This window comes from Rousettus aegyptiacus, unplaced genomic scaffold (genome assembly GCF_014176215.1).
Source record: "Rousettus aegyptiacus isolate mRouAeg1 unplaced genomic scaffold, mRouAeg1.p scaffold_m13_p_11, whole genome shotgun sequence".
NCBI classification, from domain to species: domain Eukaryota; kingdom Metazoa; phylum Chordata; class Mammalia; order Chiroptera; family Pteropodidae; genus Rousettus; species Rousettus aegyptiacus.
In genome coordinates, this window is record NW_023416286.1 from 20789619 (window position 1) to 20817488 (window position 27870).

Here is a 27870-nt window from a genome sequence, read left to right on the forward strand (position 1 = left end):
GAAGGGAGAAAAGAGGACATGAGCGGAGCTCCTATGGCTCTGGAGAATTTTAAAACGGCCCTTTAATTCAAGCTACCAAGTTTGTGAACTGGAAATTTTGGGGGTGGATTGGAGACTTGAAATTATGTCCTGGTTTCTAAATAGCTTGAAAGAGTTATGTGGAAACCTCGTCTACTCGTGAAGTAGAGCCTGGGCCTCCGGCTGCTGCTTCCCGCCAGCGAGGTGCGTCCACTGACCACGGCGAGCCGCAGGAGGTGGAAGCTCCCCACTGGGCGGAGGGCGAGTTCAGGGAGCGGACGGGGCCGTGGGGGAGGAGCTGTGGGGCGGGGCCGTGCGGGGGCGGGAACGGGGAGACATTTTAAGAATTAGGACCTGAAAGCGGGCAACCCTTTTGGGGGGCGGGCCCGACGGTAGGCGGGTTCCCAAGGGGGCGGGGCCGAGGCTTGGCCCCAGCGGCCATGTTGCGGGTCTGCCTTTCGGATCCTACGGCTTTTGTCCACGCCGCCGACGTCGCCGCCGCTTCCGGTAAGACTGTATGTATGCGGAGGCCCAGATGTCCTCGGCCTGCCCGGGTGTCGGTCTGCACAGGCGACACGGCGGGGCCTGGTCCGGGCGGACGCTGAGTCTGGCGGCGAGTCCGGGAGGAGGAAGCGGGGAGACTGCGGCCCCGGATCCCTCACGCGACCGAGCTGTGGCAGGAGGGCGAGGGCTGTGGCTCCAGGGCGAGGACCTTGTCGGGAGGCGCCGCGCCTCGTCCAGAATTCCTTTTCCTGCACTGAGCTTCGAAAAAATGTGTAACCCAGGGTCCTTGATGGTGCCATATTCTGAGAGGAAAAGGAAAAGGCCACGGGAGGAGAAAGAGAAAGAGTGGAAGAGAAAAACCCAGATCCTGAGTTTTCACTGAAGAGAGGATTTGAGTAAAGCCATGCTCAGCAGTGTCATAAAGCAGTGATGCTGGGGAGACCTGTGCAGGTTGTTAATAGCAAGTGGAGTGAGACACACTGAAAATGAAGAAATAGATCAAAATGCAAAGGAATGAGAGCAAAAACACAGTTTTTGAGACTCATGGGAAGAAGGAAAGAATGGGTAAAAATATAGAGAACAGAGTTCTGGAGGTGGTTGATATTTAACTTTAGTAAGTAAAGGGAAGAAAAATAAGATTTGACAATTGGACCTTTTCAGGACTTCGTGCTTTGTGAATAAAGACCACTATCTCTAGGTTTTACCTCATGGTTTGGCATGTACAATGCACTGAGAGAAGCTTTCTTTTCTGAAGAATATTGATATTCATTTAATTGACTTTCTAGGAAAATTGTATAACTCCCACCCGCACTGTGAGATTGTTTTTTGTTTTTGTTTTGGGTTTATCTTGGAAGGGGAGTTGTTTCCGTTTTTTGTTATTCAGTCCTACTCTATCACCCTATTTCACCCACAAAAGCGATTCTAAAACCTAGATGAAATGTTTATAAGATAAATGACACTTAGTATGTAAGTTTTATTTATTTGTATCAGTTGAGCATCATTTATAAGCCTCGTCAATTTCTCACACGTTCATCCTTTCTTTCTAGTCAACCCCAGTAGTCCTTAAGTCCTTATCTCTTCCCTCGGGTTTCCTCCCTGCATTGCAAGTTCCACTTATAACCTTTGGTCAGACGGATGTAGCTTTTTATCTTTCTTTTCCAGTCCCCACTCCTATTTACTTGTAGGAGCTGACTACATGTCATACTTCCAAATGACACTTAAATTTTTAAAAAAATTTTTGAAAGATTTTAAAAAACTTTATAGGATTCTTATTCTTACTCCAGCAAAAGTTTTTGACCAAACACCAGGCCTTGTGGCAAAAAAAAATATTAAGGTAATTCTATTAAAGGGCCAAGGTGAAGTATTGGTTCTGTTCCATGAGCTGTGTTTTCTGAGCTGCCCATATCCAAGGTAGACAGTCACCTAAGGAGAAGAAACTGTCTCTATTGAGAACGTGTAGTCTATATGTGTCTGTATAAGTACATACTGTGAAAAGTATGTCCCATTTATAAACCACTAGGTTTTGTTTTTTTTTTTTTTTCAGAATCATCCACCCTTTGGTACAGACAAAAAAGCAAGTAGTATTGGACAGGTAAATTTAAGTTTTATTTCTCGTATATAACTTGAAAAGTTAGATGAAAAATCTAATAACTTGGTTTGAAACATTATTTTCCCATAAAAAATTTAAATGAAAAATGTAAATTGTGGTGTAGCATATCATAAAAATCATGATACATCATATCTAGTTCTTATAATTCTTGAGCCTAATTTTTCTTGATTTATAATTGAAGCTAGTTTCTAAAATGGGTGGTTAATGAAAACAAACTTTAAAAGCTTTTATTTTCTTAATTTATTCTACCGATTTAAAAAACAGTATTTTAACTTTGTTTTCTCTGGCTAAATGAAAAGTATTTGATTTTGAATTTTAATAAAAGAACATTCAAAGAATAGAGGAAACAGACTACTTATAGTTTAATAAAACAGATGAATAACAAAGTATCAAATAATAGAGATAAAGGAAGAGCTAATTTTTAAAACTTTCACATGATTGGTAATTCAACAAATGATTGTTACGTACTTACGTACTAGATATAGGCTCAATGTACCATGTTTTGGAAAAGCAGACATAGTAGTCCCAGTTAGGTTGAAGAAAATAGGATTTCCTTGTAGAATAATTCAGGAAATAAATATTATTCCTTGGTCTCATGTATATGTTAAACTTATGCATTTATCTCTGTTTATTATTGAAGATAGGATCATAAAAATAGCTAGTTAATATTCAATAATTAATAACATCTAGTGGGCAGTTTGTTTAAGAATTTATCTTTTACATATTGAAATCATAAACCTATGAATAAAAGATGAATACTCTGTAAGTATAGTAGCTCAGTCAATCTTAGAGTATTTCAAAACTCTCTGGGGAGGCAGAAGAACATAGCAGCAAAGAGTAGGGACTCTGATGTCACAATTTGTGGTTCAAATCCCAGCTTCCCAATGCAAAGCTAAGTGTTTGTATTTATTGAGGAGATTACTTAAAGGTAGGGTCGAAACTAATCTTATTTAGAATTTTGCAAAGATATCTCCAAAGTAAGCTTTTTAAGATTATTGTTATATGTTTTTGAGGAGTAACCCAAACACTACAACTGATAGCTAATATTAGAACATTTTACTGAGAAGATCACCAGAATGGTAATATCTATTCCTGGTATCTAAGGCTTTTTTTTTTTTTTTATTTAGTGTGCATGGCTTATTGATTTATAATGAGGGGAAGGAATCTTTCTTTGAGAGATAACAAATCAGAATCAATCCTCTTTACTCAGTAGGCACTTATGATAAAGATGGTTTTACAATTTCTTTGTATTATTAAGAATATTGTGTGGTAGTTTAACGTTTAAGTTTTAAATTATGAAAATTTAAAAGATTTGAGAGAAAAAATTACCAAACTTCATAATTTCTTATTGACAAGCTGCACTTTTAATTCACCTATAACAGCCTTATGTTTTACTTGTTTTTTTCAAAAGGGAAACTGATTTTAAAGTTGTGTATTGCTTTCTTAAAAAAAATTCATAGGTTGAGCAATTTAATCTTGTTTAGCGTATAGAAAAGTACCTATCACACTATAAATGTTCAATAAATGTTACCTGTTATTATCAAAATCATTATTGTTCCATCACTTTCCTCCCATTTAAAATCAACTATAATCAGTCATACCAATTCCTTGACTCTGTTGTTACAATTAGTAGGTAAGCAATTAACAATCTTTAATTTTCTAATGTAATAAGTAACTTTTTCTGCCTCTTTCTAAAAAGACTTTGGAACTGTGCACAGACATATACACAAAGCTTGTTAACAAATTGGTAATGACATACTGAAGTATTTTAAAGTGAGTAACAAGTGAAACTGTGTGTATGCAAGTCAGTCTCAATATTTATTAGAAAAAATTAGTATGCAAAGAAAAATTCTAGGTGAAATACATTTGTATGTTTGGATAGTTTATCTGAAATTAGTTTTATTTCAAATTTTTCAGGAACTAATTCTCTAGAAATTAATGATATTAATCTTCACTAATAGGAAAAGAATGGCATTGAAACAGATTTCTAGCAACAAGTGCTTTGGGGGATTGCAGAAGGTTTTCGAACATCACAGGTAACTACTAAGAAGATACTATTTTCTCTCGTTCTGCTTCCATGTTTCTGATTTTTTAAATAAGCCCATGAAGATCATTGTTGCATGAATTATTATTTACATGTAAAATACCCGTGTTTTCTACCAAAATTAGCCATGATGTTGGTGATTTTAATATTAGTGATGAAGTACAAATTACGGATGTAGTGGTACATTTCAGTACCCATGAGCAAACATGTAATTTAAGATCTTTATAAATTATTTTTTTTTTATAAAATTTCATACATCATTTTAGAAATAGAAACAGTTTTTCTTTTAATAATATTGGTGCTACATTGAGGATATTACATTTTTTCTTTTAATTTATTCTGCCCAAAATGACTATGTTTTGTGCACGCACAGCACAGGCTCAGGTTGGTTAATAGATAACTACTGAGTTGGCCCCATTCTTTCTTTAAGGTCTAAGATATATTCCTTAAATGTTGGTAGAACCACTTATTTTGGACATTAAGTCATTTATTTTATGTTTCTGTCTTGACTAATAAGGAGCATTGATTTTGTTGTTGTTGTTGTGACTTAAACTTACAGTGTTGAACTCAACTGCAAAATGAAATTTGCTGTCTACTTACCACCAAAGGCAGAAACTGGAAAATGCCCTGCTCTATATTGGCTGTCTGGTAAGTGTTATGCATTTGAATTTTATAAAGGAATTTCTTTTTTCTTTTTAACTGGCTTATCTTACTCTTTTATCTTGACTTATTGGTATGCTTTCTGGGCCATTTATAAAAGACTTTAGGAGCTTGTCATAGTCTATTCTTACTTTTATCTTGAGAGTAATTTTAGACCTATTGAATTATATTTATTTCACTTCTTTTTCAATTAGAGTAAGTAATTTAACAGAGAATGTAAAGTTCTGGACTCAATGGCAAGAGCTTAGAAAAGTTATTTACCTAGTTTATACCTACCCAAGCATTTCTTATAGAGATTTTACCACTCAGAACAATATTAAGTAAAACCAGGACACTCATGATAAACTAATTTGAAACCACAGACAAATAACTTTTTATAGTATTGTCTGGAATAGTTTAATTGTGCTACATTGATCTTCTCTGGCAAGTCTGGAAAGTCAGAAATGATGGTAATGCTTCTCAATTAGTGGTAAATAATAAAGGCTGTAGAATGGATGATAAGTAAAAGTAAAGTTTTGCCACCAGTAGTTTTGAACCTCTATGCTAACATTTCTTTCACAACATGTTGGCACTTCATCTTTGGAAGCAAACATTACAAGGAGAGACTCATAGAAACCAAATGATGTCATAGAGTGCTATCTTTGTTTCCTTAAAATTGCTTCTTATTACTTGATTTAGTAAATTTTCCTTTATCTGTGTTCATCAAGGATAAGCCAGTATTTGAACATGAGAATAGATATTTCATTTTAAAAGGTAAAAACTAAATGCTGAGCTGATTTTAACTCAACAACCCATTTCTGTGATTGAAAAAAAGCAAACCAATTTTGCTAGAAGAACATTGGGTATTAAAATACCCAGGCATAAATGCGAAGGACCTTTATACTGAAAACTATAAGATATTATTAAAAGAAATTGAAAAGACATAAAGAAATGAAAATATATTCCATATTCTTGGATTGAAAGAATCAACATAGTTAAAAATGCTTTATTCACTAAAGCATTATACAGATTTAATGCAATCCCCATCAGAATAGAACAAAAAATCAGATTTGTGTGCAAGCATACCCCAAATAGCCAAAGCCAACCTGAGAAAAAAGAATAGGCTAGAGATATCACTCTGCCTGACTTCAGATTACACTGGAAAGTGACTAATCAGAATGGCTTGGTATTGACAGAAAAACAGTATTGAGAGTCCAAAAGTGAATTCCCATATATAGGGGCAAATAATTTTCGACAAAGGAGCCAAAAACACACAATGGAGACAGGAGAGCATCTATGATATATAGTGCTGGAAAAACTGAAAAGCCACATGCCAAAAATGAAACTAGACTGTTGTCAATCACCACACACCAAAATTAACTCAAAATAGATTAAGAACCTAAATATAAGACCTGAAACAATAAATTGCATAGAAGAAAACATAGGTACTAAATTCATGGAGCTGGATTTAGAGAGGATTTTATGAATTTGACCTCAAAGGCAAGGCAGGTAAAAACAAAAATAAATAAATGGGACCATATCAAACTAAAAAGCTTCTGCATAGCAAAAGAAACTTGTCAACAAGGCAAAAAGGGTCCGTATGAAAGAATGTATTTGCAAATGCCTCTGATAAGGGTCTGGTATCCACAATATACAAAGAACTCATATAACTCAACAATAAAACAATCCAATTAAAAAATGGACAAAGGATCTGAACAGACACTTCTCCCAAGAAGATATGCAAATGGTCAACAGACATGGAAAGATGCTTAACCTCACTAGCTATTAGGGAAATGCAAATCAAAACCATAATGAGATACCACTTAACACTTGTTAGAATGTCTGTTATCAACAGGACACGTAATAAGTGTTAGAGGGGTTGTGGGCAAAAAAGAACCCTCATACACTGCTGGTCGGAATGTAGATTGGTACAACCACTATGGAAAACAGTATGGAGGTTCCTCAAAAACCTAAGAATTGATCTACCATCAGATCCAGCAATCTATCTCCTGGATATTTACCCCAAAAACCTAAAAACATTTATCCACAAAGATATAAGCACTCCAATGTTCATAGCATTATTCACAGTAGCCAGGGCATGGAGGCAACCAAAGTGTCCTACAATAAATGATTGGATAAAAAAGATGTGGTACATATATACAACAGAATATTACTGAGCCATGAGAACAGATAAAATACTGCCATTTGTGACAACATGGATAGATCTTGAGATAATCACGCTAAGCGAAATAAGTCAGACAAAACATTGAAAACCGTATGATTTCATTCATACGTGGGATATAAAACTGAAAGGAACAAATGACAAACAGACTCATAGACACAGATTACAGTTTAGTGATTACCAGAGGGAAGGAGGAGAGAGGGAAGGTAGATAAGGGCAAAAGGGGTCAAATATTTGGTGACAGAAGGAAATCGAACTATGGGTGCCGAATACACAGTGTAGTATATATATGACGTACTGTTTAATTGTACACTTGAAACTCATTTGATTTCATTAATATCACTCTAAATTTAAAAAAAGCATTTGGCTATTGAGAAGCAGCGATACAAAAATTACACATTTAATTGTTTTAGAAACAATATTTTATAGCCAAAAAGTTCTTAGAAATCATATGAAATATAAGCCCAGAGAAATTATATATTACCCAAGATTACATTATGGGGTGAACAAGTCTTCTGAGGTGTATTTAGTCTTTTCTCCTGTTCTTTTTGCTTTTTATTTTTGGACCGAGCTACTAAAGTCATATCTCTTGGTTAAAAGAAGAATAACCCAGATCAGAACTACTATAGTATTGTGTAATAGGTACTATAATAATAAGACCCTAAATTCCTAACCAAAATTGAAATCTATCGACATATTGAGCTTTAAGAGTATAAAAAAATAGAATGATTATTTATTTACATCAAATGACAGGACAGTTTCCTTAGATGATGAACAGATAGACCTTGGAAATTAAGGCTTGATTTTCTAAGAAAAGGAAAAATTGACCAGTACACTTGTGAAATAACAAAAGAATTTTAGGTTTACTTCCCTAAAGTTAAATGAAAACAATGACAAAGGTTGTATCAGTTGTTATATTTTTTAAATTTATAAATTAACTGAAATCGAAACATTCAAACAAATTCTAGAAGATCTGGATGCAGTGTTTTGCATCTTTCCCAGATCAGGGTAATCTTCAAAACAGTCCTTTATTAGCTAAAACACACACAAATGTTTGTATATTATACATTATTTATAATAGCAAAAAAAAAAAATGAAAACATACCAAGGTTCATCAGTTGATGAAATGATAATTAAAATGTGATATATCCACATAATCGAACATTATGCAACATAAAAATTATTGAAGTGCTCAAAGATGCTGCAGATGACATAATGAACCTTGAGAACTTTATGCTAAGTGAAAAAAGCCAATCACAAAAGACTGTTAAATTTTATTTATATGAAATGCCCATAATAGGCAAATTTATAAAGACAAAAGTAGACTAGTGGGCTAAAGGGAGGGAGGTAGAAGAAAAAGGAGTGTCTGCAAATTGGTATGGGATTTCTTTTGGGGGTGATGAAAATGTCTTAAAATTAGATAGTGGTGATGGTTGCCTAATTATCAGTATACTAAGTCATTGAGGTGTACACTTCAAGTAGTTGAATTGTATGGCATCTTATTATACTTCAATAAAGTTCTTAAAAAAACAGCAGCTCTTCATATGGAATTAAGTATAGCCCATCAAGTAGATATTAATTAGTAACCATTTCCATACTCTTAAGAGTAATCCTACTAATAGAATTATGTTCAATTCTATAAGTCTGCAATTTACTCCTTACTACCTTAATCAAAGAATTTGTATTCTTTGATTTGTATTCTAATTAGAAAAAAAAAAAATTGTTTTTCCTGGTCTCCAAACAGCATTACCTTCCCCAAGTTCAAGATACTGTGCTATATCCCAGACACAATTAGAGGCTTTTTACATGTTATCACATTTAATCTTCACAGCTACCTTAGAAGGTACTAATAGACAATGTTATGCCCATTTTTCAAATGAAAGAACCAAGGCTCAGAATATTTTGAGTTGCTTGCCTAATTTTGTCTAGCTAATAAGTGGCTGAGTGACATTTAGAACCAGATCCTGTCTGAAATCCAAAACCTATGCTCTCTATACTATTACCCTGCTTCCTTTGAACATATTTATGTTAAGGTCAGCAAAATTATTTACCTTTTATCAGTATTTGGGGCAGTTCTCCTCCACGATATGTCTCTAATATCTCTGGAAGGTGTACTAGAAAGGAACATGGTGGACAAAGAAGGACCTTATTCTCTTGCCATATCTAGTGAAAGTGTACATTCTAACAGTTTATTTAACCATGAACTCCCATAACACTTTACATTTTAAAATTATTAATTTAACAGTCTTTATTGGGTAATCATTTCAAAAGTGTCTGTGCTGGCTGTTAGGGGATAGATAGGAACTGTAAAAGTGTTCTGTAGCTAATTCACATTGCATCATACATGTCAGTAAGCTTTGACATTGCTAATTATTAGGTGTAGCTCATTGGCCACTGGAAAAGGGCTGTTGGGTTAGGTGCTATTTAGCTCAGGCATCTGTTACTAGTATATTCTTGGCCGTTCTCACATTGTTATAGTGTTAGACTCCTAGAATTAAGTCATTTCTATCACATAACTAAAAAGCATAGTGGTAGGAAAAATGACAGAAACAGTTGTAAAAACTGGGGCTAAAACTCAATTTAAGGAGGGTATATGATGACCATTACTCTCTTAGTACATTAAGGAATACTAAGATGAGTAGGGTGAATTTTGTTGCTGTGAACTACTTGTATATAAAAATATTATGTAAAATATATAAGTTACGATGGCCATATTACCTCAATTATTGTGAATATTTATGTTTTGACATAGGAATAGTAACATGTTTCAGATTAGCATGTTTGATGACACCCCACTAGGGTTTTATAACATTTGTTTTATGTTCCATATTGCTATTCTGCAACTTAAGAAGTTCTGAATTCCTAAACACATATGGTCCTGAGGATTTTAGTAATTGAAACTTTAGTGAATGATTTTTAAAGGACAGCTGTGGGAGAATTTAACCTATGACAGATCTTAGATTAATATTGTTATAAATTTTATAACAAGAACCTTAGTGTCTTCCACAGAATTGTTTCTAAAAGTTTTTTAATAATATCAAGTGAGATTGTTTTGATGTATTAAAAAAGATTAAAGTTTATAAACTATTTGCAATATAGCATGACATAATAATATTTTTTATTTTCAGGTTTAACTTGTACCGAGCAGACTTTTATAACAAAATCTGGTTATCATCAGGCTGCCTCAGAACATGGCCTTGTTGTCATTGCTCCAGATACTAGCCCTCGTAAGTGTTCTTGATCTGGAGATCTTTATAAAAATATAAATCTTTAACACTAAGTTATAAGTGGGTTAATATGTACACTATAATAACCATTTCATATTTTTGCTATTATCTTTATCTTTAAAGTGGCATCATGACTCAGATACCATGCTACATACATTTTCCTGTGAATTTTACTCCTGACATCACTCTAATGAGGGGCAACAGTTTTTCTGTTCTAATTTTACAAGTTAAGAGGCTTCAAAACAATTTGATTAATATATATTGACACTAGTATCAAAATGACGTACAGGTGCATAGGAGATTGTTTCTGTTTCATAGGTAAATTTTTGTCACATGATAATTATGTCTTTTCTTATCTCAGTTAACAAATAATCACACAGTTAAACAAGTATTAGTTTTAATATAAATATTAGAATGTTTACATTAGAGAAATGAGAATATCAAACATTGGAGGATTTAATCCATCAGATAGTTAAAACTTGTTTTGTGACCCTAGAAGTGTCAGGAAATGGAATATAAATGGTAGCTAAAACTAGCCAGAAATTAAATGGCTGACCTTGCAAAGTAGTGCATTTCCTTTCACAGGCCATGTTACATAAAAACAAGACATGTCTGGTTAGAAATGTAATAAAAATTTTAATTCAAAATAGCATCAAAAATACAAAAATCCCTAGGAATAAACTTTAAAAATATGAAGGTTTATTTTTTATAAATCAAAATTTGCTAAAGATAATAAATAAAGACTTTAATAGATGTAAAAATGTCATGTTCCTGGATGGGTAGACTGAGCAATATGAAGAGGTCATTTCCTTCAAATTAGTCTGCATATTACTGTAATTTTATTCAAAATTCCAGCAGCTGACTTTTTAACTACATGCAAGTATATAAAATAAAACCTAATAAAAAGGAATACAAGAAATCCCAGCGAGGAATGGATAAATAGAGGAAATATGATGGAGTAATTTTAAAGAATATAAGGAGACATTTTCAGTTCATGATAGTGAATTGAGCACAAGCATTTGTCTCCCTCCCCTTCTAAGACCACAGTGACAAAGAGAATACCTAAGTTGGTAATGGGGGAGGATCATCAGATAAGGGATCTCAACATTTCTGAAAGATAAAATATAATCCCTTTGACAGATAAAACAAAGTAAGGAAGAATATGTTCAGAAACATAGGAGGAAAGCCGGTGTACTCACCTTGGCAGTGAATACCCTACCCTGGTAGGGCATTCCCTCTTTCACGTCATTGGCTAGAACTAGTCACATGACCCAAGAGGGCCAGGACAGGACCTATGTGCCCCAAAAGGCAGAGAAAGAGCCCACGATATTTGATGGTTTTAATGCAAATGAACTTGTAGATTCATTTAAAAATATATTAAATATGGGCCACTATGACACAGTAAATGAAACCACAAGATTTTTCCTTGATAGGTGGCTGCAATATTAAAGGAGAAGATGAGAGCTGGGACTTCGGCACTGGTGCTGGGTTTTATGTGGATGCCACTGAAGATCCTTGGAAAACTAACTACAGAATGTACTCTTATGTAACAGAGGAGGTAATTTAATTTATATTATAATTATTAATTGATGACTGCCAAAAGCTTGATTTTGGATACAAAGTCCTTTTAGTTCTGAGAATTTTAAACTACTAGAGTACAATATTGTTGAATCTACTTAGTACAAATTTAGTAATTATGTAATAATAATTACGAAAATTCCAAAGTTTACTAGTAATATAATCCTATTTACTGCCATTTTAATTAATGCTAAGTTAATTAAATTTTAAAGAGTTTAACTTTAAAGAATTTAATAATTATATTGATTCTTGTGCACTTTTTATTTCTCTGGCAGCTGGTTCATTCAGACACATTTTATAGTGATTAATCAAGGCTTAGTTAGAAAGTATAAATAAGTGGTAAAGCATTACTTTAATTAATAATAATCATGTGCAGTTTATGCATTTTTTAAAATTTTATATGATTTTAATTGTTAATATATACTATATTATAAAAATTTAGAAACAATAATATAAAAGTTTAGTCATCCATAGTTCCAAGCAATAACTATGCTTTGGTATATTCCAGATTTTTTTATGTCACTAGTTTTCATGTAATTGTAAAACTTATCTTATCTTGTTTTAATTTTAGTTGCAAAATATTTTCCAAAATCCTGATCTGTTTGTAATATAATTTTAATAATTGTATAATGTTGTGTCTTATGCCATAATTTCCTTTTTCCTAATGTAAGCTATTTATGTTTATATATATATTTTTTACTATAATAAATATTACTACATTTATTATTTTTGTATAATTCTTTCCCTTAAGGACTTTTCCCTTAGAATAAATTCCAAGAGGTGAAATTATTAGAACAAAAGTTTAGGACATTTAAAAGATTCTTTCTGCATCTTGCCAAAGTTGCTTTCTGAGGAAGATGTACCGTGTATTCTGCACTGACGTATTAATTAAATTGTCACCTGAGATTTTTAAAAAATCTTTACTAGTTCATGCCATTGTAAGACTGAGTTGGAAGTGCTGATTGTGTAATTATTTTCTATAACTTTGAAAAAGTCTAAACTTTTTCTCATATCTTTTATCACACTATTAAATTTTTTCCAGCTTCCCCAACTGATAAATGTCAATTTTCCAGTGGACCCCCAAAGGATGTCTATTTTTGGCCACTCCATGGGAGGCCATGGAGCTCTGATTTGTGCTTTAAAGAATCCTGGAAAATACAAAGTAAGATTACCTAAGCTTCTAGTTACAGATATCTCTCTTGGATAATATAATATTAGGAACTGTCAAAGATTGAAATTAGGATATTATTGTAGTTTTGGAACTAATCTTTTCTAGAAGTCTTAGGAATTTCAAGAAGTTATGGAAGAGGAGTATTACATTTGACCACACAATGTATGCTACAGAATCAGAAGCATAAGAATTCAATTGCAGTGGCTTCTTGTTGATATATTGGAAGTATTATAAATTGTATCTCATATTTCATTGCTTCAATTCAAACTAGTTTTCTAGGCATTTCCTTTCTTACATGTTATTGTGGCAATATGTATCATTTGTATATTTACCAAGACTATCTTTCTGTAGTTAATTTTGAATTTCTGAGGGAGGAAATATCCATGATTCGCAAAAGTTTGAGAATTCTCTGTTCTTATTGCCTCTGATGAAAATTGGAATGCAGATTGATTGAAAAATATAACTCTCAGCCTTTCTATTTATTTATTTGAAGCTTTGAAGCTTTACTTTTTGTTTAAATAAATCAAGTTGGAATAACCATTATGTTTAAAGTGTCATACTGTGCAGAGCAGCATACCATGGTGTTGAAAAGGAAATGTTGAAGCAATGATCATCTTAAGATTGCTTCTATCTTTAAAGTAACAGCGTTACCACAGACCTTGGGATTTGTTTAATCCATTTTCTTGCCTTAGGAAAAACTTCTTAATCACTTGAGGTATGTCACTGAGAAATGAAAATATTTCTCATAGCAGTTTCTTGCTGTGGCATCAAATATTTTCCTTTTGGTAAGCTTTATTGTAAAGTTGAATTAATCTATGGCATGACAGCGGGTTTTTAAAATAAGTTTTATTTTCTGATTTTTGTGCATAAGGCAATTTATTGTGTTTGAGAGAGAAAATGAAATTTACTTGAACTTTTTTGTTTTTTAAAACAGCCAATAGGCATTGATCAACCTAACATTGATAAGCATTCTCACACTCTCTGCACCTCATCCAGTGACAAAAAACATTGCACAGAACACAAAATTATATTGTATTAAAAATTCTGCTATGTTTAAGGGCGTTCATTGCTTTTTGGCACTATTTAAGAGAAACAGCATGTCTCAGATTTAATAACATGTTCAGAAAGGTAGTCATAAACTATTTTATATTATTACACATTAATTTTAAGTGGAAAAAGAAGTAGAAACTCTGAATATAAACTTCTATTTGTGCTTTAATGAAAATGTGATGTATTGCTTTGTATTGCTTTGCTTTAGCTCTCTTAGTAGAACACACAAAGGATATGGTATTATGGTGAGACCTCCAGTATAGCAAAAGGAAAATTGTTCACAGGGGTTTTCATGGCAAATCAGAGTTTATCAGAAAGTTGGAAATATCTCTTTATATTGGATTTTGCAACATATAACTTGTTTTTAAATTTCTTTTGATTATGCAGTCTGTTTCAGCATTTGCTCCAATTTGCAATCCAGTGCTCTGTCCTTGGGGCAAAAAGGCCTTCGGTGGATATTTAGGAACAGATCCAAATAAATGGAAGGTAGGTGCTAGATGATTGCCTCAATATCATTCTGAAGTTTTTAAATTTGATTAAAAGCTGTACACTACAGAAATTATATTGCTAGCCCACTCAAGGATCCAAAGTTAGAAATAATTAACAAGTGTAGACATATAACAGTAGCAAAATCCCTGCTTTCTAATTCTGTTGAATTACGGTAAATATTCTGAGGCTACATTTTTTTTCCTGCTAATGATCAATTTATATGTTTAATTCTAAATTAATATTACTTCTACATAATCATTACCAAAAATACTACATATTATTACAAAGTTTAGACTTGCCTTTTATTAATAATATGCCCTATTGTACAATAAGAACCACAAGACCTGGCTTTTTAATTATTTTGTGTACCTCTTTCAAAATCCAACATATCTCAGATTTGAATTGTAAATTCCAAATTTAAAAGTCTTTAAGGGAAGGCAGACCTCAAGAAGGCAGGCCCTGGGAAAGGCAGGCCCCCAGGAGGGCGGGAGGGCAGCAGGCTGAGCAGCATGCCAGCAGTGCCTCCTCTTCCTGCCCAGGTCCCCATCTCACAGACCTCATGCTGTGCCTGCAACGGACAGCATGGGGAGACTTCTCTCACTTCACCCCAAGGTTTGTGCCCTATAAAGAAGAGAACATGACAGTGTCAAGAGGGTATAGCATCTGCCCATCTGACTAACCTGGCCATGCCCAGGTGCTGGACAGGTCCAGAGTGTTATGCTGGGTTCTTGTGTCCCTCATCAGTCGTAAGACTGATCCTGGACTTTGAGGACTCAAGCTGCTTCAACATAGTACTGTGACACCTGCAGCTTTGGAAGGCTCTTGAAAGCAGCATCTGTGGCATTCTCCCACAGGTGTCAGGGTCATTCGTCTTTAGACTCAGCAAACCCAGGCGGTCACAGCTCCTTTCACAGTGTGACTCTGCTGCTGTCTGGGCAGCAGCACAGCCTGTAGTCAGCTCCCATTTACAGTCTGGTCGGGACAGTGCGGCCGCAGGTGCATGGTGGACACAACAGTGGCACCACCTTCCCCACAGGCTGTCAGTAGGATTTAATGAGATACTGTGTGGAAAATACCCCGGCTCCTGTCCGGCCCATAGGACATGCTCTACTGGCTATCACTTTCATCCCCTTTTTACATGGTTATGGTAGGTGGTCACCTTCAGGGAACAGGGCAGGTGCCTGTGTGTCATGCTATGTTGCTCCGAGTCCGCTTAGCCTCACCCCTGCTAGGTACCCTAGAACTTCTATGTGCAGCAGCAGTTACCACATCACTGAGCACCTTCCCTCTGGCTTCAGCTCCTTCATCAAAGACCCAAGGTACCTGTTCCTCCCCTGTTGCCCCAGCACCAAATGCAGGGTGCTGTGCTTGGAGGCCAGGGCTGCGCCTCTGTGAGCTCCCATCATGTCACACCCATATTCTCTCCTTACCTCAAGGGTGGACCCTGCACCTCAGCTAGGGCCGGTAGGCCTGGCCCTTCTGGGTGAGGTCTGTGGTCCTGCCCTGCTGGGTCTTTTTTGCTGTGTGGGATTGGGGAGGGCAGGTCTCTGGGCCAGCTCAGCTGTCTAGTTACCATTCTGAGTAGGGAGGCAGTGCCCCCCCCGGACCCCCACCTCCCTCCCTCCAAGTGTGGTGTGCTGCACCTCCATGAGAGCTGCTGCATCGATGACCTGGACCCTCCCTAGTGGCAGCCCACATCCTGCCTGCTGCTGGTCATCGTCCTGTTCTACTTAAACTTGTGAAAGGGAATGAAGACTTCGGGGAAGTTTGTGTGGATCACAGCTACCATGCCCTGCCCTGCGTGGTTCTCTTTGCCCTGCTCTTGTGAGGAACCACTTTTCCCAGAACCATTGATGACATCAAAGTATACCAGAGCATTGATTTCCTTCGGTTCTGTGAGGTGTCTGAAGCTGATACTTGATGGTGGAGCACTACTGCTGTCCAGGACACAAAGGGATCCGAATCACATCAGATCAGAAAACAAAGTCAAAAAAACAAAAAGGCAAAGGCCAGAGCCAGGCAGCACATTGCTTCAGCAAAGGAAGAGATGGTTCTGGATTGAAAATCCAACCAGGCTCCCTACCTACTCCCCAGTCCACAGGGAAAAAAAATAGCCAAAACTGAAACAGGACTATTCATTACAAAGACAAAATAGTAGAATAAAATATGAGTTCAGTTTATCTTCTAATTAAAAAAAAAAAATCTTTAAAAATAGATATTTTGTAATGTACATTGATGAGACTATTCTCAATAGCAAGATTGCTTTTTCAAACATGGGATCAGATGCTTCAAAATGAAAATAAAAATGGCTCTTCTGAGATACATTTTACTCTTGTGTAGAAATGGGCCGTTTGCAAACTCTACCAAGAGCGAATATTTCACAAATGAACTCATATGTAAGTTAACAAGTAGGAAATACTTGAGTGGAGAAAAAACCTTTCTGTGTTGTGTTTTCAAGGTTATTTACATATGGACCTCTATTTTGTTTAAGATAGATCATTGAAATTCTAACATTGGTGGGTTAATTCTTTACTCGATTAGAATTTTGTTTAGGCTTAGATTTTTATTATTTTGGAACAGTGCTGAAAAGATTAATTTAGGTATTTTGAGAACTGACAGTGCACATACATTCAGTATTTTACATCCTCACCATGTGCTTAGTCTATACAGTTTGAGATCTTATGTCATGAAGGTGACGACCCTTTTCTGTCCACAGGGTGTTTATGGTCTAATAGAAGAGTTAGATAAAAAATCATTTGAGAGAAGGAGGAGAGAGGTAGAGGCACATATAAACTATAAGAGATATAATTATACAGTTTTTCTCCAAGTGGCAGTAGATTTTATTATCTTAATTATCTTATACTTTGTTTAGGCTGTTATTTAATTTACTGTTGCAATAAGGAGGGCATACAGAATTATGAAATCATAGAACTTAACAGCTAGTTGAACTTTATAAGTCCCTTTTCACTCCTTTAAGATTTAAGTCTTAAAAAGCATATTATTTTAAAGGGGAAATATTTGTGTTTTTGTCTGTCTTCAATAAAACATAAAAGTTGTGGTTAGAGAATAGATCTGAAATCAAGACAATTTAAAGGTGGATGGTAAAAAATATAATTGTAACTAATGGCAGCTTCTCAGATAATTTGAGGAGTTGTTAATATGATTCAGATTATTAAAATCAAGTCTTCCTGAAAGTTCATTTCATGCTGTTCAATAAATGGCAAAAAATAAGGCTGAATATATTTATGTCTGGAATTAGAGCTAAAATGAAGAGACCAAAAATAGACTATTTATTTGAAATAGAGAATATTTGGAAATAGAAAAAGATAATGGAGTTAGAAGAAATAGTCAATTTGTGGAGAGATTTTCAAGGAAAAAAGTTGCTTTTTTTTTTTTAAAATTTACGGAGTTGATAGACCATTAAGAACCTTAAAGGTTTAGAAAAGAAAAGGTTATACTATAAAGAATGTTTGAAATGATAGGATTCTTACCACTGGTCTCAGATTGCTTGAAAGTAGGGAAGAGGCTATCATTGGGAACCAGAGTTCTGAAAAGTTTGTAAATAAAAACCAGTCACGTCAGATTTTAAGCCATCTTAAAGGCTTATTTCCAATTTAATCAGCTTTAGAGCTTAAACAATTTTAAATTTCTATTTGATTCTAGTAGAGTATATTCTGAAAAATATCTTTCTGGACACTTAAATTTGTTTTTCAGTATTTCTCCTCTTTTTATAGGCTTATGATGCTACCCATCTTGTGAAGTCCTATCCAGGTTCTCAACTGGACATACTAATTGATCAAGGAAAAGATGACCAGTTTCTTTCAGATGGACAGTTACTACCTGATAATTTCATAGCTGCCTGTACAGAAAAGAAAATTCCTGTTGTTTTTAGATTACAAGAGGCAAGTACTAGGAAGCCTTAGCTTGTTCTAAATAACTATTACAAAGCAAGATTTTAAGCATGTTTTAAATTTTATTTTAGACTTTGAAATGTACCTTTAGTAAGATGTTTTTTACTAGGGCTAAGCTTCCACCTTAATTTATGCATACATCTTAGCCTCAGAAGCTGTGTATTGTTTGTCTCAAACACACATATGCACTTTATATTGTTTGAGTTAGATGTTAATCTCTCTGTTTTGCTACTTGGTATTTCTAATTGTTTAAGAATAATTACTGAATTTCCTTTTTTAAATTAAAAATTATTGGGGTGACATTGATCAACAAAATCTAATAAGTTTTAAGTATACAATTAACAGTATGTCATATATATTGCATTATGTGTTCACCACCCATAGTTAGATTTCTTTTATTACCGAATATTTGACCCCTTTCTACCTCCCCCAACCCCTTTCACTCTGGTAACCACTAAACTATCGTGTGTCTTAAGTCTCTCTTTGTCATGTTTGTTTGTTGCTTTCAATTTCATATCCCACAAATGAATGAAATCATATGGTTTTCAACTTTTTCTGTCTGACTTATTTTGCTTAGTATTATTATCTTAAGATCCATCCATGTTGTTACAAATGGCAGTATTTTATCTGTTCTCATGGCTCAGTAATATTCCATTATATATATGTACCACATCTTCTTTATCCAGTCATCTGTTTGTTGTAGGTCTCTTCAGTTGCTTCCATGTCCTGGCCACTGTGAATATGCTGCTATGAACATTGGGGTGCATGTATCTTTGTGGATAAATGTTTTCAGGTTTTGGGGGTAAATACCCAGAAGAGAGCTTGCTGGATCAGATGGTATCAATTCTTAGTTTTTTGAGGAACGTCCATACTGTTTTCCATAGTGACTATACCAATCTGCATTCCCACCAACAGTATATGAGGGTTCCTCTTTCCCCACAACGTCTCCAGCACTTGTTATTACATATCCTGTTGATGATAGCTATTCTAGCTAGGTATGAAGTGGTATCTCATTGTGGTTTTGATTTGTATTTCCCTAATAGCTGGTGAGGTTGAGTATCTTTTCATAAGTATGTTGGCCATTTGCATATCTTCTTGGGAGAAGTGTCTGTCAGATCCTCTTCCCATTTTTTAATTAGATTGTTTTATTGTTGAGTTGTATGAGTTCTTTGTATATTTTGGATATTAGGCTCTTATCAGAAGTGTTTGCAAATATATTCTCTCATTTAGACGGTTCCCTTTTGCGTTGTTGACAGTTTAACTTTTGCTGTGCAGAAGCGTTTCAGTTTGATGTAGTCCTATTCATTTAATTTTGCTTTTATTTGCCTTGCCTTTGAAGTCAAATTCATAAAATCCTCTGTTAAGTCCAAGGTCCACAAGTTTAGTACCTGTATTTTCTTCTATGCAATTTATTGTTTCAGGTCTTATTTTCAGGTCCTTGATTTATTTTGAGTTAATTTTGGTGTGTGGTGATAGACAACAGTCTAGCTTCCTTCTTTTGCATGTGACTTTCCAGTTTTTCATGCACCATTTATTGAAGAGGTTTTCCTTCTTTCTCCATTGTATATTTTTGGCTCCTTTGTCGAAAATTATTTGCCCATATAAATGGGGGTTTACTTCTGGACTCTCAATTTGTTCCACTGGTCCATGTGTCTGTCTTTCTGCCAATACCATACCTTTTTGATTACTGTCACTTTATAGTGTAATTTAAAGTCAGGCAGAGTGATAGCTCCAGCCTCGTTCTTTTTTCTCAGGATTGTATTGGCTATTCATGGTCTTTTGTGCTCCATACAACTCTGATAATTTTTTTGTTCTATTTCTTTTTAAAATGCTAATAGGATTTTGATGGGGAGTACATTAAATCTATATAGGTAATAAAGTTGTTTTAACTATATTGATTCTTCTACTCTGAGAACATGGAATATCTTTCCATTTCTTTGTATCTTCTTCAGTTTCTTTTAATTGTTAAGCTAATTACTGAATTTCAATTGATTTGCAAATTTTCCTTGACAAAAATATTCTTGACTATTTACTACTCACCTAACTCTGTGCTAATCCAGTTGTAATTAAAGAAATTTTTTATTTTTAATTTATTTATAAGCTTTGGGACATAATATCCATTTTTCAGGATGAAAAATGAATACTGAAAATTATGCATAATTCTGATTGTTTAAAAGCATTTTTATCATGTTTAAGGGTAATGTCAGCACATTGATCTAAAACATGTAATTATGATAAATGTTCAAATAAATCTAGACCAGTGTGTAATGTGGCACATTATCATTACAAGATGTTTTCACGCATTTGGTTATTTTATCCTTATATAACCAAATGAAAGACCATTTCTTTCTGTACATCTGTTGGTTTTGTTTTGTTTTTCAATTTTTAAAATTGTAGTACAATGCCATACATAAAATTTACCATTAACTATTTTAAGTGTACAGTTCATTGGTATTAAACACTTTCATAATGTTTCGCAGCCATCACTACTGACCCATCTTCATAACTCTTTTCATCTTGTATAATTGAAACTATACTCATTAAACACTAAATTCTCATTTTTCCCTCCCCCCACCTTGGCAACCACCATTCTGCTTTCCATTTCTGTGATTTTTGATTGTATTAAAGTAGAATCATACACTATTTGTCTTTGTGTGACTGGCTTAGTTCACTTAGCATAATGTTCTCAAGGTCCAGCCATGCCGTAGCATGTGTCAGAATTCCCTGCCTTTTTAAGGCTGAACAATATTCCGTTGTATGTGTATTATGGTTATCCATTCATCTGTCAGTGGACACTTGGGTTGTTTCCATGTTTTTAGCTATTGTGAATAATGCTCTAATAAATATGGGTGAACAAATATTTCTTAAAGACCCTGCTTTCACTTTTTTGCAATATATACCCAGAAGTGGAATGTTGGATCATATGGTGATTCTATTTTTAATTTTTTGAGGAACCTTCATACTGTTTTCCATAGTGGCTGTACCATTTTACAGTTCCACCAACAGTGCATAAGGATTGCAATTTCTGCACATCCTTGCTTGCTTGCTTGCTTGCTTGCTTGCTTTCTTGCTTTCTTTCTTTCTTTCTTTCTTTCTTTCTTTCTTTCTTTCTTTCTTTCTTTCTTTGGTAGTGCAAGGTGATAGCTCATTATGGCTTTTAATTTGTTAGTGATGTTGGGCATCTTTTTGTCTGCTTATAGGTAGGCCATTGTATATCTTTGAAGAAGTATTGTTCAAGTCCTTTGCCCATTTTCTGATTGGGTTGCTTTTTGTTGTTGAGTTTTACAAGTTCTCTCTATAGTCTGGATAGTACTACCTTATCAGTTGTATGATTTGATGATTGTTTTGGCTATTCAGGGTCCCTTGAGATCCCATATGAATTTTAGGATGAGTTTTTTCCATTCTGAAAAAAAAAAATGTTATTGGGCTTTTGATAGGGATTGCATTGAATCTATAGATTGCTATGGATAGTATTGACATTTTAACCAACATTGTCTTCCAATCCATGTATATGGGATGTGTTTCCATTTTATTATGTTGTCTTTCATTTCTTTCAGCAATGTTTTGTAGTTTTCACAGTATAGGTCTTTTACCTCCTCAGTTAATTCCTAAGCATTCTTTTCTTTTTGATGCTATTATTAAGGTTTTCATAATTCTCTTTTCAGATTATTCATTGTTAATGCATAGATATGCAACTGATTTTGCGTGTATGTGTTGACTTAGAATTATGCCATTTTGCTGAATTTGTTTATTCTAACAGTTTATTTTTGGAATATTTAGGGTTTTCTGCATGTAAAATTATATCAGTGAACAGAGATAATTTTACCTCTGTCTTTTTAATTTGGATGCTTTTATTTCTTTTTCTTGCCTAATTGCTCTGGCTAGAACTTCCAATACTGTGTTAAATAGAAGTGGCAAAAGTGGCCATCCTTGTGAAGTTCCTGACCTGAGAGGAAAAACTTTCAGTATTTTACTATTAAGTATGACATTTGCTGTGGTTTTCCACATATGGTTCCTGTCTACCTGTTTTACAGATGAGGAGACAGGCTCAGGAAAGTAACCTAGTTATCTAAGATCACACAGCTAGTATATGATGGAACCAGAACTGGAAGCAAAGTCATTGGACTGCAAATACTGCCCTCTTACCATCTGTATAATCATTGCCAAGCAAGGTGAAGCAATGCTCCTGAGGAGCAAAGGATTGAAATTAGAGCTAGCACAAGGAGAAATTGAACATGACCTACTACCTGTCTAATTTATGCAGTGTATCTTAGCAATTTCCCTATTTTTTTAAATCCTTCTATTTTGAATAGGCAAACTATATATAAAATGTGGGGAAATATGTCAGAAACCAATACGTTATATCTACCTTGTTGTTTCTTGAGTATCCATCTTTAAGTTATAGAATTTTTTAGATTAATAACCAACCTTGAGAAATCCAGATACAAATTTGATTATAAATAACAGCAATGTGTTTAACTGTACTAATGATAGCTATAAGTGGCGTAACAAACCATGTTTCTTTCCAAATGACTAACTTTTTGGCATTGGTGATATTGGATGCCTCTTCTGCTTCCCCCAAGGCTGTGCCAGGAAATCCTGTTACTACAACAAACTTTATGCCTGCTAACAAAGACTGAAAAATCTCTCGAGTTTGTTATAGAAACAGCATAGAGTTAGGACACCGATGAAATTCTCAGAGTGAAAAAATAAGTTAACATATTTATTTCTAAAATGTTTATATCTCAGGCAACTGAAAACATAGTTGGCTATACTTAATAAGTCAAGACAAAGCATTTCAATTCTTAAAAGAAGAAATGAGAAAGTATTGAAATCCCCAGTCACAATCTTTAGCCCAGGTACAATTTTCTGTTTACTTTATTTCCATCAAGGTCAGGTTAAGAGTGAACTACACAGTCATCTGAAGCAGATTATGTTTAGGTTTGCTGTAATTGAGTAGGCAACTGAATGGACATGCCTAGGCAGTGGCTCCAGAGAGGCTACTTTCAGATTTTTCAAGCTGCTCTCCATTGACTTCAGGTTATCTCACATCTGAGAATCTTATCATCTGCTTTATCATTTGATTACAAGTACAGTAAAACTGTAGTTCTTCATGAAATGGGAACTGTGAACTGTTGAGTAAGCTGAAAATAATGGGGTTATATACCTAAGTGATCTAAAGTGGAAGAAACATTATTCTAATCATGTACATGGTATACCCAACTTCATGTTTACCTCTTTTTAATGGTGTTAAATGCTCACAATCTATATTTATACTCTGTCAACTGTCCAAAAAATTGAGAGGGAAAGGTAGTACATAGGGATGTTGCCTCATATATTTTTTCTTTTTTAGCTTCAGCAAGTCTAAATTGAAAATCATAGGTAGCAGAATTCTGATAGTATACAAAGTTCAAATCTTAGTCTAATGAGGGAAAGCCTGGTATGTCTTATTTTCAGTTAATGAAGTTGCATAGTGAGGAAAAAAATTCAGTTACCTAATGGAAACTTCCAGAAACAACATCAAAGAAAGGCTATGATACCTTCTCAAGTCGCCAGCCCTCCTATGAAGATTTAGAGATTGTTTCGGCCTCTGTACCTGCTTGTTAGAGAAGAATAAGAACATGGCACAGATCTTCAAAAATGCAGGGATTTCTCACTCATTCCTCTATCCCCATGCTTAGCACAATTGTCTAACACGTAGACTCTCAGAAAGTGCTTATTAAGTAAACAAATGAATATATTTCAACAGTCTTGGTACTCTGATGAGACTTACCCAAGGATTCATATCTGAGCATTTCCAGTTGGATCTGGAAACTATGTAGGGAAAAACTGCCTCTTAGAATAAATGTTCTTCATAACTGCTGGAGCATTTCTGCTTTTCTGGAAAATGAGTGAAGATTGAAAAACATGTTCATTTCTTTTTATACTCTTAAGAGTCAGAGTTTTATGACCAAGGATTTTTCCATTTAAAGTATGAGGTAGGAGAGTAAAGCCCTTCTAAGTGTCACTAAATGTGTATAATCACACAGCTGCTTAACATACCAAACCAACTCAGAATATAATGAAAGGAGCCACCTCCATTTTTTATTGATAAATAGAACTTGAAACTAGTCAAGAATGACATAATTAACTCTAATTACATAAGCATCTTTTATCTACCAGAACACCACTAGTTCAAATGTGTTCTCTTGCCTTTTTTTTTGAAATTTACCTTTTAATTTAATTTAATTTTTATTTATTTATTTTATATGGTGACATTGGTTAACAAAATCCAATAAGTTTCCACTGTACACTTTAACAATAAGGCATATAGATATTTATACTTCGTGTTTACCTCCCATAGTTAGATTTCTTAATGTCGCCACATATTTGACCCCCTTTACCCAGTCTACCTTCTCCCTCCCCCCACTCCCTACCCTCTGGTAACCACTAATCTATAGTCCATATCCATGAGTCTCTGTTTGTCCTGTTTATTTGTTGCTTTTAGGTTTATATCCCACATATAAGTGATATCCTGTGATTTTTAACTTTTTCTATCTGACTTATTCTGCTTAGCACGATTATCGCGAAGTCCATCCATGTTGTCACAAATGGCAGTGTTTCATCTCTTCTTATGGCTGAGTAATATTCCATTGTATATATGTGCCACAGCTTGTTTATCCAGTCGTCTATTGTAGGACACTTCGGTTCCTTCCATGTCCAGGCCACTGTTGAATAATACTGCTATGAGCATCAGTGTGCAAATGTCTTTTTGGATATGGGTTTTCAAGTCTTTGGGGTAAATACCCGGTAGAGAGATTGCTGGATCATACAGTAGATCAATTCTTAGTTTTTTGAGGAACATCCATACTGTTTTCCATAGTGGCTGTACCAATTTGCAGTCCCACCAGCAGTGCATGAAGGTCCCTTTTTCTCTGCATCCTCTACAACATTTGTTATTACTTGTCCTGTTGATGATAGCTATTCTAACAGGTTTGAGATGGTATCTCACTGTGGTTTTAATTTGCATTTCTCTAATAACTAGTGATGTTGAACATCTTTTCATATATTTGTTGGCCATATATATGTCCTCTAGGGAGAATTGTCTGTTCGGATCCTCTGCCCATTTTTTTGATTGAATTTTTTTTTTTTTTTTTTTTTTTGATGTTATCGAGCTGTATGAGTTCTTAGTATGTTATTCAAGGTGTTGCTTGCAAATATATTTTCCCATTCGGATGGTTGTCTCTTTACCTTGTTGACAATTTCTTTCACTGAGCAGAAGCTTTTTAGTTTGATGTAGTCCCATTCATTTATTTTAGCTTTTACTTCACTTGCTTTTGAGGTCAAATTCATAAAATCCTCTTTAAGTCCAAGGTCCTTGAGTTTACTTCCTATGTTTTCTTCTGTTCTCTTGCCTTTATGTTGATATTTTTAGAAAATCTTCTTTGGTCCCTCATGACTGTCATTTCTATTTTCTCATAAAGAGAGATCTTTCATTAAATACATTATGGAAGTTAAGGATATTTGCTTTGTGTTTTAGGTGAAATGCGCTGTTATCTTGCAGATAACCCCTGAACATTCAAAACTTTCACTTTGGTTTACCCTGGGATTTCTCTAATTAAATAACAATAAATAATGACAACAATAATGGTGACTACTCACTATGGGCCTAAAACTGTGCAAGGCACTGAACACAGTGAAACTAAGCATAAAAATATAGCAAACTCAGTCACGTTACAGTTTTGTTACACAACTGTTTTGAGGCATCTGTTTGGTTGCATCTGTGCCTATTTTCAATCAAATCTATCTTTTCATCTGTGAAAAATGGCAGGTACTGTTTGGTACTGTATTTTATAGGTATTATGGCCATGAAAATCATGTGCCTGTTTAACCTCTTAATAATTAAAGAATTACATGGGTGGAAAATACTTTTCTTCAAGTTTCTTTATATAAGAAACTATCTTTAAGCTCTAAATTTAACTAATTGGGACTTGTCTAATCATTGAGAAATGTGAAACCAAATAATTTCAAAGCTCACCCAGAACTTTGATAACATTTCTGTCATATTCACTTCCATAGTTTGGCCACAGAAAATAGAAGACAGATTGCTTTCAAGTTACTTTGACAACTTTAAACCAGAACTCTTTATTAACTATCGTCCCCAAGATGTACATTGCATACCTCTGGAAGTAAGAGGTTGAGGACTTTTACTGATTCATCAAAACCTAAGGGTTCCCTGAAACCCGGGTAATATTTTTATTAGGTCTATTTTTGTTTCTTAAGAACTTAGAAAAATTCCCATTTTCTCCCATTAGAGACCATTCAGTTAAAAACTTAAAAATGTTTTACACTTTCAGTTTATCCCACCTTCTATTTTAATAATGTTTTTGAGGGGGTGTCTCAAAAATTATCTGATGTTCAACACCCTTAGGTTTTTCCCACCTGAGTTTTTTTTCCTTTTCCTTCAAAAGCTACTTCTTGTCTTGTACTCAGAGGACAGGCTGAGGAAGGATTGCTTCTCCATTTACCTATATCAGTGGTTTTAATTAGCCAGATAGATCAATAACTGTTTCAACTGAACTGCTTGGCACATTTACATTTTATGTTTCATGTTAGTTTTCAAAAGAGTTTTACTATTTACCAAGTTTGATTTATTGCTAAAGGATATCTGAGTTTAATGAATTATTTCTTTTTTCTTAAATAGAGATATGATATGCTTTTACCGTGTAGGAAATTAAATTCTTCACATTATTTATAATGGCCCTGTTTGACTTCCCAAGGATAGAGCATTGGGGTATTTTTATGTTCATTCTCTGTATCATTTATGTATGCTCATTTTGCATTTTAACATTCCTTCTCTTACTGATGTTAGTGTTTCTTTTGTAAGTTGAGACTTCTTGTCTGTGTTTCTAAGGTCTCTAAATTCTGACTCTTTAATCCTTGTTGATAAGATCACATGTTTACTCTGTACATTTAATTAATGTACATTTTCCTCCATTTGCATATAAATGGCAGCGTCTAGAAACTAGGCTGTGCCAAGTGCTTAATTTTTCTTCATATCTTTGCTGCTTTTTTAATGTTTGGTGATAGTGTTGAAGTACAGTATAAGCTTGATTTTGATTATGAACTTTCCTCATTATAATATTTTGACTACTTAAAGCAAATTAGATGACATGATAGGTATATTTAATGTCCCTAATATTAATGTTTCTGAATGGTAGATAAATATCTTATTTCTCTATTTTGTCTTCTAGGGTTATGATCATAGCTACTACTTCATTGCAAGCTTTATTACTGATCACATCAGACATCATGCAAAATACCTGAATGCATGAAATACTTCAGATAAGAGAATCTCTTCAGGATTCTAAAAATTGCAGGGAAAAAAGATTTCAAAACATTGTATTTCATAATGCTGAAAATACTTCATTCTGTAGTTGAATCACCTGAATAAATATATGAAACCCGC

The 27870-nt window shown here is 34.4% G+C and overlaps 1 protein-coding gene across 3 annotated transcripts; it reads left to right on the forward strand.

The window, feature by feature from the left end:
- Positions 1–389: 389 nt before the first annotated feature.
- On the forward strand, positions 390–27870 carry ESD (esterase D). 3 transcript variants are annotated; one of them, XM_016142298.2, is made up of 10 exons: positions 390–525; positions 2066–2113; positions 4093–4167; positions 4735–4823; positions 10125–10223; positions 11657–11781; positions 12844–12963; positions 14410–14508; positions 18246–18413; positions 27656–27870. In XM_016142298.2, exons 3-10 carry the CDS (start codon positions 4100–4102, stop codon positions 27734–27736), a joined length of 849 nt encoding a protein of 282 aa, XP_015997784.1. In that variant the 5' UTR covers positions 390–525; positions 2066–2113; positions 4093–4099; the 3' UTR covers positions 27737–27870. The 3 variants fall into 3 exon arrangements, with proteins under 3 accessions (XP_015997784.1, XP_036084495.1, XP_015997785.1); XM_016142299.2 differs by lacking the exon at positions 390–525 and adding an exon at positions 1049–1135; XM_036228602.1 differs by lacking the exon at positions 2066–2113 and having other exon boundaries at positions 425–525.